The sequence below is a fragment of the Dasypus novemcinctus genome, chromosome 4, assembly GCF_030445035.2.
Source record: "Dasypus novemcinctus isolate mDasNov1 chromosome 4, mDasNov1.1.hap2, whole genome shotgun sequence".
NCBI lineage: Eukaryota > Metazoa > Chordata > Mammalia > Cingulata > Dasypodidae > Dasypus > Dasypus novemcinctus.
Genome location: NC_080676.1, coordinates 45,099,687 through 45,119,938, shown reverse-complemented (window position 1 = coordinate 45,119,938; position 20,252 = coordinate 45,099,687). Strand labels below are relative to the sequence as shown.

Below are 20,252 nucleotides of genomic sequence, written 5' to 3'. Positions count from 1 at the left end.
ACCCCACATGTTGTTGAGACCCTGCTCTGTGCCGAGCACTGGGAAATATACCAGACCCTTTCTCCCCAGGAACCCACACTCAGCAGCAAGGATGAAACGTGCCTACTATCTGTACAGCGAGGGGCCCGTGCAATCCGGGAGTGTTGTAGAAGTTCTGTGGAGAGGGGGAGGACTTCCTCTGGGGGGATCCAGAACGCCATTCTTGAGAAGGTGACATTTGAATTAGGTCTGGAAGTAGTTGACTGGGATAAAGACCATTGCAGGTGAGGAAAGGAGTTGAACAAAGGAACAGGTATAGGAAAGCACCAAGGGCTTTTAAAAAATAGAAAATACATCATTCACCTAAGAAGCAGCATTAGATATAGAACTAGGAAGATTACAATGATCACCTATGGAGTCTGGGAAACTAGGTAGGGGAGTTAGACCTTTATTTGATTATGAATCTTGAAGGCCTTTGAATGCTCCAAATGTGAATTTTTAAATATTTTGATCTGATGACCTTTTTCTAAGGAGAACCAGAACTCAAGGAGTCGATTAATTAGAGACTAAATTATGGTGGTGGGAATGAAAAGAAATTTGGCAATCAATCAGATATATAAGGAATAGTAATAATAAATAGCAATTATAGTCAAGTAATAATCTAACTTTTATTGTGTGCAGATTCTGCCCATCACTGCCTCAAGTACTTGTAGTGCTTGGCAGTAATATTGTTATCTTTATTTTAGATGAGGAAATTCAGCTTTAGAGATGATAAGTGACTGCACAATGCAGTTCCAATTTATCAGTCTCCCAGTGCTTATGAGTTGAATTTGTGATTTAGCAGAAAAGCAGATTACTGTATCATGACCATTTTGCTAAAATCTCAAGGCCAAGGTTCTAATGCACTGTTCAGGAAATGGAGTTAGAATTCCACTAATGTGGCTGGGTGGAATCAGTTATGACTGGCAGGAGCTGATGAACCTGAGAAATTAAGATGGACCTTGAGCAATGGTTTCCAACATTCTTTAGTATGAGGACCTATTTTAAAATCAAAATATTTTCCAGAGCACCATGTTTTATATATTGATTATATATAATGAACAAAAGCTCCAGTATGGCTGTTAAATAAGTGTGTATCATGCAAATCATAATAATATCTATGTACATTAAAAATACAGAACATATATGGGAAAATTGTTATATTTTGAGCATACAGCTAAGGCTTGGTGCATATATGGGTTCAGGGACTACTGAATTGGACATTTCTGGCATCAACAGGGCTTCAGAGCCCCGACAGGGAACCACAAGCCTTCTGAGAAGTCCAGAGAGCCAGGTCAGGGGAGCCTGCAAGGGGAGCTAAAGGTAAAGAGTTTGAAACAAGTCCAGGTTGTCCTTGTAATTCCAGTGTGTGGCTTTGCTGTTTGAGGATTGAGGCTAAAAGTTATATGGAGGAATGAGGTAGCGAACCATGAAGCTGAGGGATCTGAATTATGTCTGGGTCTTCGTGTTGCTGACAGTGGGGTTGGGAGAAAGTGGCAGAGAAAGATCAGGGCCAGTTGCTGGATGCATTGTGCAACTTAGGAAGAGGTCAGGCTGAAGCGTGATGTCCATGGTGATGACAGAAACGAGGAGGCCAATGTGAATGGTGTTCAGGTGTTGATGGAAAGTATCCTTTCCACCCACCATGCCCACCTGAATAAACTGGATACCTATCCATTCAGTGTTATTTAGTAATAAGGAGTAAAAAAAAGATAAATCACCTAAATGTCCAAGAAGAGGAGAATGGAGGAAAGCAATGACTGATTCACCACCTTGATGGAACTGGACAGTCATTAAAAACTAGAAGTAGAGATTCAAAGATAAGTGCATGTGACTCATTCATTTCATTAGATTAGTATTCGTTGAGCCCCTATAACATGGCAATCACTGTTCTAGATACTAGGGGTCTAATGACCAAAACAGGAAAAATGATGTTAAGACTTTAGTTGAGGGGTAGGAATGGTGATTCTTTATACAGATTGTCAAATGCACAATACATCAGATGGTGATACTTCTCATGGAGAACAGTGAAATAGGTTAGGAGGGAAATGGAGGGGAGGACTATTTTATATAGGATGGTCAGAGAATGCTTCTCTGAGGTACTTTTTGAACAGAGACCAAAAGGAAGAGAAGAATGAGAAGAGGCTATCTGGAGGGAGGTCTCCAGGCAGGAGGAATCACACGGCAAGGGCCGTGAGGCAGGAGGCTGTACCCCAGGAGCAGCCAGGAGGCCCACATACCTGTTGTTGCTTGGGCTGGGGGAGAATGACAGGGGCAACGTCAGAGGAGCTGGAGGTTCAGTTGATTTTGTAAGATCTTGCAGGCCCTGTTAGCAACGTTGGGCTTTACTCTGAGATGCTAAGCCACTGAGTGGTTTTCAGGAAAGGATAGACAAGATGCGACATATTTTTGCAGAATCATTCTTGAGAGCAGCCCAGGCAAGATGTGACAGTGGCTTGGATCAGGTGGTAGCAGTGGGGCTGGCAGATTGTGCTGGGGCAGAACCGACGTGGAAGGTGGAGCCAACTGCATTTGCTGATGCAGTGGGTGTGTATGTGAGAGGAGTTGACGCCAAAGTTATTGGCCTAAGAAACTGGAAAGATAATGTTTCTGTTAACTGAAATGGGAAGGCTGAGGGAGGAGCAGGGGAAGATCGGGAGTTTGGGGAAGATTACAGTTATGTCAAAACCGTACCTGAAACGATGCTAGCTTTGTTAGGAGGATGACACTTGAGGTGGTTTTTTTTCTTTTCCAAATTATTGGTACTGTTTTCATATTCAGCTTATAATCAAATCTAAATGAAGTTTAGAAAAAGAGGCATTCCAGGTTGATATGGCACAGATACGGGAAATGGCAAAGATATTTATTATTTATCACAGATCTCAGACCCGGGTTATTATTATTTTTTTGTCTTTATTTTTTTTAATGTTACATTAAAAAAATATGAGGTCCCCATATACCACCCCGCTCCTCACCCCACTCCTCCCCCCATCACAACAACCTCCTCCATCATCATGAGACATTCATTGCACTTGGTGAATACATCTCTGAGCACCGCTGCACCTCATGGTCAATGGTCCACACCATAGCCCACACTCTCCCACAGTCCACCCAGTGGGCCGTGGGAGGACATACAGTGTCCGGTAACTGTCCCTGCAGCACCACCCAGGACAACCCCAACCCCCGAAAATGCCCCCACATCACATCTCCTCCTCCCAATCCCTACCCCCAGCAGCCACCATGGCCACTTTCTCCACACCAATGCCACATTTTTCTCGATTACTAATCACAATAGTTCATGAATAGAACATCAGTAAGTCCACTCTAATCCATACTCTATTCCTCCATCCTGTGGACCTTAGAATGGTTGTGTCCACTCCACATCTATATCAAGAGGGGGCTTAGATGTCACATGGATGCTGGATGCAATTCTCCTGCTTGCAGTTGTAGGCACTCTTGGCTCCCTGGTGTGGTGGTTGACATTCTTCACCTCCATGTTAGCTGAGTGGGGTAAGTCCAATAAAACAGAGTGTAGGAGCTGAAGTCTGTTGAGGCTCAGGGCCTGGCTCTCACGTGGTCAGTCCAGAGATTCAGATCCCCTGGGTATACATTAAACCCCAGCACCACCTACAGTTCTGGTAAAAGTAACAGAGAGGCTTGTGGACAGAGATCACATCTGAGTCCAGCTCCATCACCCAGAAACACAAACTCCAAAGTAGGGCCAACTGACATGGCACTGAACCCCATCTGCCATGACCATAGAACCTGTGGGTCTCTGTAGCCCTCAGAAGAACCAATACCTGGGGTTACATCTACTTTTATCTGTCTCTGGGACTCTGCTCAGGTGTGCATAAGGGCAACCCCTCTGAAAACCTCCTGGCTCTTTTTGGAGACTCATAGCCATATAAACTCATTTGTCCTTTCCATTTCCCCCTTTTATTCAGGTCAAAAAGCATTTTTAGCTCCTGGTATTATATGTAGACTGAGATATTCTGCTCTCAGACTTGGGTTATTAACATAGTGACTATAAAGAGGGCCACAATCCCTTAGGCAATATCTTCGGGGTCGGATATGTTTCAGAAATCAGAATGTTTTGGACTTTAGAAAGCTAATGCAATACCCATACCTCCTAGGATATTACAGTCCCAGTGGAGTCTGAGCAAACCATTTAATATCTGCAATATCAAGAAGGATAAATAAGGATTATACATAGCCTCTTTTCAGTTCAGATGAGGTTTTGCTAACAAATGAGCTATGAAAAAAGTTTGGATTTTCAGAGCTTTAGGGTTTTTGGAATTAGGGTTTAGGAGTAGTTTGTGTTGATTGAGCATGTGGGGTATATCTGTACCAATATACGGAGACCATTGAATTGCAAGTCCGGCTGAGATGCTGCAACTTCTCCATTAAATGTTGGCGAATCCTGGGGCGGGGGACAGAGGGGAGAGACAGGGAGAATAACCGTAGTGTTTTACAGAGGTTACAGTAGAGTTGTTCCAGTGGGCCCCAGAATAAAGTATAATAGAGACCTTTTTGCAAAGAAAGAATCAGCAGAATTTCAGTATGATTTGGGAAGTGGGGAATAGGCAGATAGAGAGAGAGAGAAGAGAAAGAGGAGACAAAGATGATGCGGAGGTTTTGAGCCAAGGTATGTGGCGCCTGGGGTGGGTGGGGACAGGCAAGAGACCTGAAAGATAGATTGGCGCCAGTTGGGAAACAGCCTTCTGTGCACGCTAAGCCCTTTGGCATCTGCATTTTAGAAAGAACGTCTGGGGGACAGTGTATTGGTGGGGAGATGGGGTACTAGTCCAGTACTTCCACGGCTACTACAAGCAGTATCATTTATTCATTCAACAAGTACTTCTGCATGTGTCTATTTGCTAAAAGCCTCTTTTGTGCCAAGCCCTGTATTTGTGATTTGCAGTTCTGCTCGTCTTCTGCTTAGTTGTCTTTATGGTCAGCATATCCCAGAAGCTTGCAAACTATTTAACTCAAAAGTATTTACCCTGAAGTAAAATGGTCCCCACAGCTTTTGGTGAAATGCTGCGATAGATGGCTGCTCTTGTGCCTGTGTGGTCCTAAGCTTCTATAATTGTGATATTTTCTGTGGGTGTCATTTATGGTTTTAGGTGTATAGAATGTCAGAGCCCAAAAGATCATCTTTGCCAACCTCTGCCTTTTACGCATAAGGGACCAAGTGATACCACTTAGCTATTAAATCCCAGGCTGGAACAGGGGCTGTTTTAAATTTGAGTTTCTGGCGTTTTGAGACACAAAAGGCAACAGTACTGCATTAGGTGGGCATGGTTCTTTATTGGCCCTGCCGCTCGTGTTTCTCCACCCTGCCTAGTTTGACTGCACTCTCGTAGTCCCTCCTTGTGAGCTCTTGGCTCACAGCTAACCCAGTGATGAACCGGCTCCAACTGCCTTATAAACTTGTGAGGGTTGTAAGACGTTTGCCAGCCCTTAGCTTCTAAGCAAATGGACACCTGCTGCCTGAGTTATGAGTCTTAAGAAGAAATTGTGGGGATAGTTTAAGTGTTTTACAAATGAGAGTGGAGCCTCACTCTCTAGGGCCTCCTGAGCCCCTCTCTGAGTGGGGGCTGCTGTGTTCACAGACACCGGCTCCATCCGCAGTTTACAGACGGGAGTGGGAGAGCTCCACGGGGAAACCAGATTCTGGCACGGAAAGGACTACTGCAATTTTGTCTTCAAAGACTGGGTTCAACTCGACAAACCTTTTGCTGGTGAGTATCATGGGAGTAGGTGGCTGATTTATACTTCGTCTTTTACGTTTCAGCATCTCAGGAAGCACGCATATGCGTGATCTAACTGTCTTTAGTGTTGCTTTGTTTGCGTTTTTGTTTTTGAACATTTGGTAAAATTTTGGAGACTAATGACTCAGTCATATACTGAAAGACTTTTCCTTGTTGTCACAATAAGAAAAGTCCATGAATTAGGCCTTACCTGTTTGGAACCTCTGGTTTCCATAGGCATCTTTTTGGGGTAATAATCTGAAATTCTCCAAGAGGCAGTAGCCTTCCTTTGGTCATCATCTTTTCTACTTGTCATCTCCATCTTCTAGCATTGGGATAGCACATTTTAGATCATCCTGATGCTTGCATGTCTAAGAAGAAATTGAGATGGTATTGCAAATGTAGCCTGCCCTTATTTCCATAGGGTTAAGGAAAGAAATATAATATCAAGCACACAGCCTTAGATAATTTGTACTAACTCATGTCTTGGCTCGTCTAGTGATTATCTAACACTAAGTAAAATGGAAACATATTTGGGGACGGTGTTCCTCACTGTGAGATCTGTTTAACATGGCTGTAAAAGTGTTGTTCTATCCAAGCCAAGAAATGTCCATCTAGTGGACATTAGCATGTGTTTCCTTTTACTGCTCGTCGTGGGGGTCAGAGATATAGGGCTTCTGTCCCAGCACAGAACTTGGTGACTGATCCTTGCCTGGTACACTTGGGCAGATTTCATTGACAGGTATACCACTCCCCGGATGCCATGGCATGACATTGCCTCTGTGGTCCATGGGAAGGCGGCTCGTGACGTGGCGCGACACTTCATCCAACGCTGGAACTTCACGAAGGTACAGGGTTGTTATCATGATCCAGTTCACATGACAAGAGGCAGATCTGGGTAGAGGAGAAGGCTGGCAGGTCGGCAGAAGGGGCTGCAGTTTTGTCACCCGTCTGCTTCCAGGCTCGTGGTTGTCAGCTTGCCTGGGCTGCTGTGCAAAGAGGGAACGCTCATTGCTGAACTTCATACCACAGACAACTCAGCTTAGCTGCTGTCATCAGGGCCTAAGGCATGGTCTGTAAACCCTTTGAACATCTTGGACCCTCAGTAGTGATTGGGCATTTGTCCTGACTGCTATGCTAGGCCCTGAGGATCAAAATAAGATATTCAAGAAGATCACAGCCTAGGAGAGGAATTCACAATTTGGGGAGCTCAGCTACGTTCCACAGAACTCCTTGTATATCTTGTTGAATGATGTAGTTTTGATTTTCTGCTCTTTATACATGCTTACTCATTGCCATTTAGCATTCCTATTTTATTAAAGTGTGTCATAGATTCCAAAAGACATTATTGAAATGCCTCATTATTGCAATAGACGTTTTTCACCTCTGTCTCATAGAGAAGACATAATCACGTTGATATCTGGTAGCACTGATTACATGAGGGTCACAAAGGAAGGCCAACACGGAGCAGCTGTGGATCTTGTTAGGGTAAGAACAGATTACTGGAACATTCCTCAAGAACCCATGATTTCAGCTGTGGTTAAGGTCAGTTTTACGAATATAGCTTTTGTAAGGCATAAAGCTGAACCCGAGTTGGAAGGGGTCCTTAGAAGTCCTTCTCTGCCTCTTTGCTTGAAGTAACTCCTACTCATCCTTCATGATTAGGCTGTGATGGCATCCTCCTGGAGAAACCTTTACTGGTTTGTCTGACGTTGCTCCTCTAGTCATAGTTATCCTCTCTGTTCTCTTAGCACTCTCTTCTTATTTATCTTATTCATTTATTCATTCACTACACAAATATTTAGCAAGCCTCTACTCTGTACCACACACTGTGGCAAGGAGATGGGATAGCACTTAGGACATCTTATTGAAATTATGTGTGGACTGATTTATTTCTCCCGTTGGAGTACCAGCTTCTCCAGGGCAAGAATGTCTCACGCATTTTGTCTTCAGTAGCTGTTCCTGCAAGGAAAGCATCTAGTCTACCCTTGCACCTAACAAGAATCCTCTCTGTTGTATCCCTGATGTTCCAGGCATTTTTTTAGTTTGTGGGCAGTAAAGCAAGACTCTTGCTTCTCAAATTCTCCAGTCTTTCTGCTAGTAAACCCCAAATTGTATTACCAAACCTAATCTCTGCAGCTTTGTAACATGTAAGAAACCTGTATATTCCCAAAGGAAGAGAGTAATGCCAAAGCAAACTGCCTTCTCATGATGATTCAAGGATTTTACAATATTACTTCAGAAATTATTGCAAGGGTTTTTTTTCCAAAGATTAATTATTTTAATATTTTTGGAAGTGAAAATTATTTATTATTTTATCAGCTCTCAGTTACCTCTGCATTTTGAATTATGCAACACATGCTGTACAGTCAGCTTTAATATTTGAGCCCAAACTCCTAAATTGAATTTTTTTCTCATTGCCCTTATTTATATTTTCTTTTCATTGACCTAAAAGCAAGTAGAAGCCCAGGCTCAGCTGCCAACAAAATCCTTTTATGAAGCAAAATTTAGGAATGAACTATTCCTACCTTGCCTTCACCTCTTAGATTAGATAGGCAAACTCAGCCTGAGCAGGGTTGTAAAATGAGTAAGGATTCATTCCTTAGTGGTGGCATTTCAGATGACATGTAGAGTGTTTGGTCAGCCCTCACAGTGAAGGTCAAGAAATCACATTATTACTGACAGTCTAGAGAGGAGAAACTTCAGGGGAGCACGACAGCCAAACCCAGTGTCTGGAGGGTCACTGTGAGAGAAGCCCCAGAGCCCCAGGAGGAGGCGAGGCCAGCTCGGAGGCTGCCCTTGGGGTGCCCTGGGGAGGCCCTGGAGGGCATGATAGTCCTGGAGGTCATTTGAGAGCACGGTGGGCCTTGTTTAGGTACAAGAGTTGAACTTTAAAGGCCCTCCCATCCCGAGGATTACACTGGGTTCTTAATGATACAGGATTCTGAAAGGTGGTTTTGAGCAAAGCGAGTGGTAGGAGAAGATGGAGCTATTTTCCTTTTCTCCAGTTTGTCTTCCTTAGTGTGTATTTGTGAGGATTTGACCTCACGTTCATAAGTACAGCTCATCCCAGTGTTATTAAGGTTCCAAGGGATAAGGATTTTATTTACTATTAATGAGGAGAAGGCATTAATTTTCCTGATAATTTAGCAGAAGCCCTTAGAAATAATAGAAATATTTTTTATAGAAATTTAGGGGTATTAGTGAATACACAAAGGGATAGTACTTTTAACCTGCTAGATGGGAAAAAGATGCTGACTGCTAACGCCTGCACATGGGTGTGGGTTAGTAGGTGCTCCTGGGAGTAGGCTATTGGAGCACCAACAAACTTTTTGAAAAGTTTGAAAAGCCATTCCCTGGAATGACATCCGTGGTAACATGGGAGGTCCGCGGTTCAAACCCCGGGCCTCCTTGACCCGTGTGGAGCTGGCCCATGCGCAGTGCTGGTGTGCACAAGGAGTGCCGTGCCACGCAGGGGTGTCCCCCACATAGGGGAGCCCCATGCGCAAGGATTGCACCCGTAAGGAGAGCCGCCCAGTGCATAGTAAGTGCAGCCTGTCCAAGAATGGCACCGCACACACAGAGAGCTGACACAACAAGATGACGCAATGAAAAGAAACACAGATTCCCGTGCCGCTGACAACAGAAGCGGACAAAGAAAAACACGCAGCAAATAGACACAGAGAACAGACAACTGTGGCGGGGGAAAGGGGTCAGGGGAGAGAAATAAATAAATAAATAAATATTTTTAAAAAAACAAAACTGAAGAAGTAATCCAATAAAGTAATTTATTATGACATTGTTTCTAATACTTCAGATAAAATTAGAAATGAGAGAGATGTTTGTTAGGAATTTATTAAACAAATATGATTCTTCCAAACCATTTTACCATGAAGCCATTGAAAAATGATGTGGCCTTATATTGCCATGTCAATATAGCTGCAACACGTCAGTAAGAAAAGCAGGTTGCAAAACAATAATCCCATTTTGCAATTCTTTTTCTCTGTACCATGGATTATATTTAACTCTTTCTTTGTATATACAAAGGAATACAGTCTCACTAAGAAAGGGAAAAGGAGGAAATATAGGAAAAAAGAAAAAAAAAAAGCAAGAAATGATCTATAGCCCCTTCACCTAGAAACATCCAGTTAAAATTTTTCTTTTTCAAATGCACCAGAATATTTTTTTATAATCATAAAGTAGGGAAGAATGGAACTGCTTTCTTATTTGAATCATTTTTATCTGTTTTTCTTTATTTTAGATTGTGAAACCAAAATACCGGTCCCTTTCCTACCCATTTCTGCTTCCAAAATCTCAAGCAACAGCTCATGAGTTGAAATACCAAGTCCCTGGGTCTGTCCATGCTAACATACAGGTAAGTCTGGCTTTTCTTTTTAACAAAGCGCTACCAGGTAAAATTACTCTTAGTTCTATTAAACATCTATTACCTTGGCTTCATATTTTTCAAGAAAGACAACTTCTCCAAAGCAGATCTGAATGAACCTTTTAAAATTTAGTAAAATGCTACATTTGTTAACAAATGCGTATCCTCAGATAAGGCCAGAGTCAAGGAAAGGCTCTTCCTCTCCTTCCTTCCCAGAACAAAGTTTCCCAAACTGGATTTTGCTTGTGAAATGCTATAGCTATTTCCCCAAAAAAGATTTCCACGGACAGATAAGTTTTTGCAGATTTCATTAATACAAGGCTTCTTGGTGCCTTTATTATGTAATGTGAATTATGAAACCACTAAGGAATATGGTGTGAGCATTTCCTTGGTTTATTTGAAAGAAGACCTCTCGTTTTCTTGCAAGTCTGTTTCCATCTCAGCGGGTCAGGGCGCCAAGATGGCCGAGTGGATTCAGGTAGACTCACGTCGTAGGTCTAGTTCTAGGTGTTAAAAAAAATTTGCAGCATGATAATGACTATAATGAACCTAAAATTGCTGCTAAGCAGTGCTTCAGAATTAAAGGAAAATTGTCCAGCTAAATATAATAAAATATACTCTAAAACCACCAGGTCAGAAAGGCACAATGTGGTGCAGTATGATTCTGCAGTGGGCCAGGAGGTGATTTCCCCTCCCTCAGCCTCATTTTCCTTCATCTGAAAGCTTTATGTTTGGTGTGAATCATAGCTGAGGTCCCTTCCGATATTTAAAAGAAAACTTTTCATTCAGCATCTTTAATAAATAAGATGTTATTGTAATTATAAGTTTTAATTACTTTTTATTAGTCCTCCTGATGTAACTGAGATCCCTTATAAAATAAAACTCAAATGTCCATCACAGATATACCTCTTAATTTTTAAAGTAACTGTAGTTATGTCAATTACTGATAGAAATTGATACCATTGCTCAGATTTTGTACATTGAAAACAGTTTAGTTTCTGTGAATCTTTGTGAGAAAAAGAAAAGATCGAAATAAATTAAAATATCATAAATACATTCTGCCATATGATAGTGGTGAGACAAAATTGAAAGGCCAGGTAAGATTTAAGGAAATAGGTTATCATTGTTATCATTGTTGAACTCTTAAACTCCAAGCTTATAATTACTTTTATCCCTCCGGCCTCAAGACCTGATATTTTTCTAGTTGACATTATATCATGTGAGTCCCTATATGTAAAATCTGCCTCCACACTTATCAAAGTTTAAGGCTGCATGCTAGGGAATACGTTTTTCTTTTTTCAGGAGCATATTTGTTGCCAGCCGAGTGGATTTTATCACGAAGTGGCTTCGCTTTAGGGCCCCTCAGCAGCACAGGCCCTTTCAGGGCCCTGTACCTAATTTTGTATTCGTAAATTTGGGTTATTTTTCTTAAGGAGAACCCCCAAATTTTAAAAGTGTTGAGTCTCACAGAACTTGGATGTTTTCATCCACTTGGATGTTTCTCAAAAATATTGAGTAACTCTAGTTGTGAAAACATTGAACAGAGCCAGGATGTACAACTTTTTGAAGACAGGAAAGTCCGAGATGACCAGAAGCTTTAAAAAAATATCCTACCCCTTTCTCCTTTTCTGTAAAGTTCTGTTGCATTTCTTCACTTTATTTCCTAGCTTTAGACATCTTGTTCTCAACATTGTTTTTTCAAATGACAAATGTATGGTGTTTAAAGGGTGAAAGCAATGATCTAGCCCAATCCCTGGTTTTCCAGAGTACTCAGAATGGGGCATGAGACAAGGACTTGACTATGCAGTAGGCTACTGAGTTTTTAAAAGAGTTTCTTCTCTCATTTTCAGTATCTTTCACTTTCTCAGCTATCATGAGACAATAGCCAAGTAACTGTCACATATTCATGGTTGAGAAATAGTATAAAATTCTTCCTTAGGTTTATTTTTCTTAACATACGCCAATGTCTCTTAGAGACTACAAGTTTAATTAAATGTAAAGAGGCAATATAACGTGATGATTAAGAGGCAGATTCTCCTATCAGGCTATGTTCAACCCCAGTTCCGCTCTGTGTTAGTTATATAACCTTGGCAAAGTTATGTAATTTCTCTGTGCATATTTCCCTCCATCATAAAACAGGGAAAATAATAGTTTCTACAGGGAAATTAATAGCATCTGTCTCATAAGGTTGTGGTGGTGGCCAAATAAACTAATACCTGCAAAGCACTTTGAAGAGTACACACAGTGTATATATCAGTATTGGCTACAACCTTCAAGCTCTCCCTTGTGTTTCAAGATTTTGCAAAAAAGAAATTGAGATTTCTCTGGATGGGTCATCAGGCAAGTTCTGGATACAAAATCTTTTTAACATATGTTCGTTGAAATGGAGAGAAAAAGCGTTTGATATAATAAAGAAAATAATGGGTGAAAATTGTTATTTTTTTCATCAGCAGAAGAGAAACCAATTACTTAATGTATCCAATAAAAAATTTTGTGTTCAATAGGTGATTTTTTTGTTTTTTTGTTTTTGTTTTTGTTTTTAGGAGGTACTGGGGATTGAACCCAGGACCTCACACATGAGAAGAAGGTGTTCAATCACTGAGCGACATCTGTTCCCCAATGAGAGTTGGTTTTTTTCATTTGTTTTTAGGTGTGGTAGTTTGAGATTATTTATGAATTCCAAAAAGAGATATTGATAATGTTTATAAACTGGTCTGCTCCTCTGGGCATGATATTGATGGTATTTGATTCAGCTGAGACATCTGATTTTACTTATGTTAAGATTAGCGCTTTGATTCGGCCGTGTAATTAGAGTACAACTCAATGTTGAGTCCTGGCCCCCTTAGTGGGCTGATAAAAAACAGACTCTCACATGGAAGTAGACACAGAGAAGATACACAGAGGATCCTGAGGCCCCAGGAAGATAGATGAACCTGATAGTCTACAGCTGACCTGAGCCCAGAAAAAGATGATCCCTGGGGAGAGAGAAATGAGCCTTATACCAGCCTACAGCTGAGATAGGAAGAAACTGGAACCAGGGAACCTTAAGAGGAGGAAGGAAGGCTGAACCCTCACAGATGTAGCCTGCCATCTTGTGTCAACACGTGGACATCACCTGCCATCTTTCATCAACATGTGGCCACAGACTTTGGGTGAGAAAGCACCTTTTATGGTACCTTGAGTTGGACTCTTCAGGGCCTTGTAACTGTAAGCTTTTAGCCCAAATAAATATCTTTTATAAAAGCCAACAGAATTCTGGTACTTGGCATCAGCACCCCTTACAGGCTGACTAATGACTAATACAGAATTTGGTCCTGAGAAGTGAAGTCATGCTTTCACAATTACCAAAACGCTGGAAGAATTTACTCCTTACCCAGGAGTATGTTTTGGGGGAATTGTGAGGAACTTGATGAAAAAGGCCTAGACTGTTGGTAGAAATATGGGCGATTAAGAGACTTTTGAAAAGGTCTTAGAAGGTACCAGGGATAGAACCCAGGACTTCATATGTGGGAAGCAGCACTCAACCACTTGAGCTACATCTGCTCCCTCAATAATCTTTTGGCATATTTTGCAGGTCATTCCCCTTAAGCCATGATTTGCAGCATTTAGAGAGGGGTGAGGGGTGACACAGCCAACCAAGGAGAATGGCCTGCCTCCACCAACACTAGCTTCTGCTTCTGAATGAGTCATACAGGCTTGAGAGCTAATTTCAGCAACTTCCTCTAACACTTTTGAAATAATCCTGGATGTTTCCTCTCAGTGCTGGACCTTCTCAGAAGCCTGCCAAGAGCACTCAGAGAAGACATTGCAGGAGAAAGGCAGGGGAAGCGGAAAGGGAGGGCAGTGGTCCTCAAACTGCGTAGGCACAAAGTATATATTTTTTAAACTTGTTTTCCCCTAAAAAGAATGAACTAAGTTCCCAAATACTGTCATTGACATTCTACATACATTACCAAGACAGGATATTTGATATGTTAACTAAGGTTAAAAAAAAAAAAGTCTAATACCATGTTAGTCTCAATGTGAAATCAATACATGAAAACACTCCTTTTTATGAAATTGGGCAGCTTAGAGTACAGCCATTCAGTCATTGCTGAGAAGCTCTACCTATGTTGAGGGAAATGAACCCACTGGAGCCATGTCTTCTAACCCTTTTGTCTACTCAAAACAAAGAACAGAACAGAAAAGGAAAGTTACAGGCAAGTGTTACTGACATCCAGCTTATACTACTGGATAAAATTTGTTTCCACATTTGGGATGAATGTCCAAGTGAGACTCCAGAGGTTCTACCTCAATGTAGATTTTAAAGTCTAGCAAAATGTTTTGTAGTAGACTAATGTGATAGAATAAAGTGTATGGGTAGTGATTGATAAAAGGAAGCCACTTTGTTCCTTTCTAAGGAAGTTGCTTAACCTGAGAGTTTTCCCTTAGGGACCAGGTCTTCATGCCGTAGTACTTAGGTGGGTGCTCTTGTGGGGCTCTGCTGGCTAAAACTGATGAGAAGAGAGCACAGTGCTCATAAGCTTTACATGCGTTATCTCATTTACTATCCCTAAGTCTGTGAGCTATACTCCTGGTTGACCCCCTGCTTTCCCAGATGAGGAAACTGAGACTTCAAGAGGTTAAAATACACAATTAATAAGTGATGAGGATGAGATGCAATCTAAGCAGTCTAACTCCAGTGCCTGAGATCATAGCTGTTAAGTGTCTAGTTAGACCTGGGATAGTTGGAAAAACCAAGACTGAAGCAAGGCAGAGCTCACATCATGTTTGCCTTTTGGTATCGTCTTCTGTTGCCACAGCCCCAAATCCATCCCCAACTCTCCTTTTGTGTTTTTCTAGCTCCCTGGAGCCTAAGGACTTTTTTTTTTTCCTAGGACATCTCTCCCCTAAGTCTCATTCTTGAAAAATTATCTCTCTTCCTTTCCTTCAATCTCAAAATTAACTTTCCCTCTGTTCAGGTAAAAGGATTACCCTGTTTGAAGAATAGTGTACTGTGATGTGAATGACTGACACACAACTATAGAAAAATGGTTATTAAAAGAAAGAGCTTAATAGTATGTGGCAGATTCTTGAACATAGTCATTATCTTGATATTCCTTGCCTGCTCTATGTGTCATTACAGACTGGAAGAATCAGGCCCCAAAATCTGAGCACTTCTCTTCCCTCCCAACCATCCACATGGGAACATCTTCAGGGATGGCAGCCCCAGCTTTTGTCCGAACGGTCTTGGCTCCACAACTGACTTGGAGGCTTAGAGATATGAAAAGGAATTATAATATGGGTTGAATTTATAGGAAATAGCATAATGGTAAAGAGAAAGAAAATGAAGTTAGAACAAATATTAAGAAAATTTCCCTTCAAGAAGAGACTTCTTTTGTTCGGTCCATAAATTGGGTGCATATGTAGTATGTAAGATTAATTAAGGCTTGTGGTTAAAGAGAAAGCTATCTTTTAATTTAAAAAAAAAAAGCAGTACATAGTACAAAGAAAAATTATTGGTTCTAGTTACAATTTTGAGGCTAAAATATAAAATTGCAAATATACAGTCTTTATATACTTTGAAATTTGGTATTCAAACTTGAGGTTTGAAAAATGTGGGTTAGATTTGATTCCCAGTATACTTGGGGCAATAAGATAAGCCACACTTCTGCATGAGTATGGGGGAGTTTGAGGCTTGTTTCAATCACATTGCTTAAAACAGAAATGCAAGCTAAGTTAATCCGGTCCATTAAGGTAAAAGAAGGGAGTAAATCTTAAATATAAAACAAAAGAAGTCAATCTAAATGTGTTTCACCAATTTGACCGTTTATAAAACTTTCTAAACCATCAAGAATTTGAAGCAGTTGAGTTGATTTGTATGTAACCTCAGGGTCCACGGTTCAGGGACAGGGGCAGAGCAAGATGGAAATACGTATTTTCAGTTTGTCATGTAGTGATAGCCAGCTTTTAAACCAATTAGAATAATGGTAAATGAATGATGATCCCAAATTATTTTTTAATGTGGCTATAAAATATATGTTTCAAGTTAAACCAAAAATGGTAACTTTTTTTTTTTTTTGGTTTATTTTCATTGTGAGAAAAAAGATATGGTTTGGGGCTCAGACAATGGGATAGATAAATCCTGAATCCCCTTAGGAGTAGGTGACTTCCATACTGTAAGGTTTATCAGGAAGGCCCCTCTCTACTTTTGCTTATGCTCCCCCACAGGCTGATATCTAATTTACTGCATTTAAACGTTTAAATATCTATGGAAAAGAAAACATTTGCTGTTATCCTTCACAGGGAAGATGGCAATAAGTGACCTCCATGCTTTCCCCTTCACTGCAGCCATTGGTAATCAAGCTCAGATTTCTTCCCCAGTGTATCTAGTTTCAAGAGTCTTCTCGTCAACATAGCTGCTCAGGCAGCCACATGGAATCAATTACACATGACATGAGAGTTGAAACCTACTTGACACTCCTAGTTTATATCTTACGTGAATGCCCTTACAAAATCTTTAAATCAGAACAAAATTTCAGAGGGAGAAAGGAAAGAAATAGAAGGTTTCTGGATTTGAGGAGAAGACTAAGACTTCCCATCCAGGGATGGTATATTAAATTTATACAGAGGTGGACATGGCATATATTGAATGTTTACTATTTGCCACAGACCATTCTTAGTACTTTGTGTTAACTATGTCATTTTTTTCTTCAAGGCTGCCTAGGGAGAGAGAGATAGAGACAGAGATAGAGACAGAGGAGAGAGAGAGACAAGTCTGAATTGTACAGTGGAAGAAACAGAGCCTCTGTCATATTAAAATGACTTGTGCAAGGTGAAAGATCTAGTTAAGTACAGAGCTGTAACACAGATCTAACTCAAGAGTTCATAACCTTTCCATTCTGTAATTTTATGTACCATTTCCTGAGTTATACAGAATTAGGATATGTGTCATAAGAATCTTCTCAAGGCAGCCTGCATTTTCAAAGCCATGATCCTTAGGAAAAAAATTCATCACTGATTTAAGTGGACAAAGAACTGAAACTTCTATTTATTCAACCTTTATTTCTACTTGATGAACTATTATGCAATTCCTCAGCAATGATGTAAAATCAAGATATTTTCCCAGTGTGGACATATTTATATAAATTTTCCTTATGAGTTTTCTTTTGCAGTACCTGACTATTCATGTTTACAGTAGAATTTTCCAATTTTATTGAACATATTCATCTGATAAAATTAAATAAAATGCTTTGAAGGGAGCTATTTTCTAATAAATACCTCATATTGAATAAATAAATCACATTATTGAGGGTGGCATAATCAGTGGTTTTAGTCAGGACTAGGTTTGAGTTTCAGATGCAAATTTTAAAGTTACTGGTTATGGCAAGATTTATATATAACATACTTAAAATTGATTATGCATTCAATCACTGTATATTTTTAATAAGTATAGGGCCATTCTTTTAATTTTATTTTCTATTCCAGTTAACCTCCTGACGGACAGTTTCAACATTCATTTCAAATCTGGAATTAGAAAATCTATTTTTAGAGTGATTCTTCTGTGGTGTCATGCTATTACTTACAGAAAGTCAATTTATAAGTATTTATTGATCACCTACTCTCTTCCCAACAGTGTACTGTAATACTTGTTAGAATGCTGGGGGGGAAATGTTACAAAGTGTTGGAAAAGTCTTCCAGGTCATCTAGTTGCCCACTCGAAGCGCAAAGCCCTCTGCAGCAGCTCAGGCATGATCAGTCACAGCTCAAAAGTGTCCTTTAGTGCCCTTTCTAATTATAGCAGACACTTACATACCTCTTATGAGGTGCAGGCTTCATCCCATGCACTGCACATAACTCCTGCAGGCTTCGCTTCAGCTGTTTAGAACAGATACTGCTCTTATCTTCATTTGATAGTTGAAAACTCTAGGCACAATGAGGAAAGAAACCTGACCATGATCAGCAGCCGTCAGTGGTTGAACCAGGTTCTGAGCCTAGCAGTCCACTCTGAGTCAGCTCTGAGTACCTCTGTACTCAGTCATGAGCTCAGCTTTAACCAGTTTAATCTGAGGTGACGGTGTCACTGCAAATTGATTGGTACGACATACTGATGTGAGAAAATGGCAAAAACTGACAATGTGGCGTGGTAGAAAAACCTAGGATATGGAATGAGAAGAGCCAAAACAGGACTGTTGCTGATGTTATTCTGTGACACTGTGCAAGTTACTTTACCTGTCTGGACCTTTTTTCTTACCTGTGGAAGAATTTCTATTATCATCGCCAGAAGAAAGTTGAGAGTTAAAGTGATGGGCTAAGGATAAGACAGCCAGTTAAAGGCAGAATCAAGATTAGATCCTTAAATGAAACTATTTGTCTTTTAGAATGTATTAATCTGAACAACATCTACTTGCGGGAAAAGAAATAATCACTTTATAAAGTCAGAGTTTGGTTGACCATACTGTACAGTCCAAACAAGACACTTTTGAGAGTGAACGTAGACACTAGTAATCAATACAGCACAACAGGCATTCTGGTGTAATTGTGGGGACCATCATAGGAAAAGAATACCAGTGGTCACTCTAGTCCTAGTCACAAGAAGAGATACTTCTGAAATACTCTTTGTAGAGTCCATACCTTCTGTTTTCTCATCGTCAATGAAAATAATCCTTGGTGGAAAAGGACTTGATTTCCAGCTGGGCTCTTTCCTTATACATTATGCCCAAGGATGGTTCCCCTCCCACCACCTCTCCCTTGGCCCACATAGCACTCAAGCCACTGTAGTCATTTGGTTGGTAGAAGAATAAAGAATTGACTTCATTGCATTAGTGTGTCTGTTGTCATCTCCATCATCTTATGTTTGCTCATTTCTGGTTCCTGCCTTGTAGTTGCTCCGCTCTGCTGCTGATTGGTCTGCTGGTATAAAGTACCACGAAGAGTCCATCCATGCTGCTTATATCCATGTGATACAGAACAGCAAGCACTATATCTACATAGAAGTAAGTCCCGCTCAGGCAAATAGTGTGTGAGAATCTGCCCTCCTATAAATATTATACGGAGACTGCAGAGTCCCTAAACTCAGGAGCTTTCACATTAGTAAGTATATGGTGAAATGTGAAAAGTGCTGGAGAAGGCTTCATGTCACCTAAATTTTTACCTCTCAGCATACCTGAAATTCCCTCTGAATTTAGTTGGTTCAAGATTCATCAAATCTTTGCACACACAGGGGAGTCGCTAAAATGGAGGCCACTAAGTGCCACTGATATGGGGGTATGGGAGCCCGGAGAGAGCAGGGAAAGGAACCTGGAACAGAAAGATACAAGGATATTGAGGGCAGGCACTGTCTTCTTCAATCCCGTGCGAAGTTCATTTTAAAGCTTTTTTCAGACCCCGGAGTTTGTGTTCAGAGTGTAGGAGGAAGTCTGAGGACACTGAGTTTAGTTTGGGAACTTTAATTACTCTTCCAAGTAGATATAAAAATATTTCAGAGCATTTGGGAAAGCCTGAGAAAATCATGATAATGGAAAAAATAAGTCAGAGCCCATCTTCTTCCTTGTGGAAGAGAGTCTTGTCTTTCTCATTAAAATAAACACAAAAGTCTCTGGTGTGGGGGATGGATTAGCTGGGGGAAACCATTCTACCCTGTTTTCCATTCTTTTGGGTCCTGGCCACCTCCATGCAGTGACAGTTCATTAAAGGCAAGTAGGAAAGAACTGGAGCTTAATTTATTTCAAAGGCCTGGACAAAGAGAAAGCTGATTAAAATATTAGCAGACTAAAGGCAGTATGTTATCCTGGACTGAATCGTGGAGCAGGAAAAGGGCCATAGTGGAAAAATTAGTGAACTCCAAATAAAGTCTGGAGTTAAATAATACTAATACTTATTAGTATTAAAGTTTTTGAGATTGTAATGTAAGGTTTTAATGACTGGCTCCTCTGTTACCCAGAATCACTTTGTTTTGTCTCTTTTTGGTAGAAATAATATTAGTTTTTCTTTTGAATGCTACCACAGTATTAAATGGGGCGAGTAGTGCCATGTGGTGGACATAGACCTGGTTGACTTGGCTCTAGCGAGAGTAAGGAATCAGCATTCACCATGCTCTTCCCAAAAGAGGCAGGAGA

The 20,252-nt window shown here is 40.7% G+C and overlaps 1 protein-coding gene across 9 annotated transcripts in view; it reads left to right on the top strand.

The window, feature by feature from the left end:
* Positions 1-20,252, top strand: part of PLD1 (phospholipase D1) — a 248,749-nt gene that overhangs the window by 149,155 nt on the left and 79,342 nt on the right. For all 9 annotated transcript variants that reach the window (XM_071214611.1, XM_071214613.1, XM_058295292.2 and 6 more), the window contains 4 exons: positions 5,634-5,762; positions 6,501-6,619; positions 10,033-10,146; positions 19,020-19,130. In XM_071214611.1, coding sequence (XP_071070712.1) covers positions 5,634-5,762; positions 6,501-6,619; positions 10,033-10,146; positions 19,020-19,130 — 473 coding nt within the window. The remainder of the gene's footprint in view (positions 1-5,633; positions 5,763-6,500; positions 6,620-10,032; positions 10,147-19,019; positions 19,131-20,252) is intronic.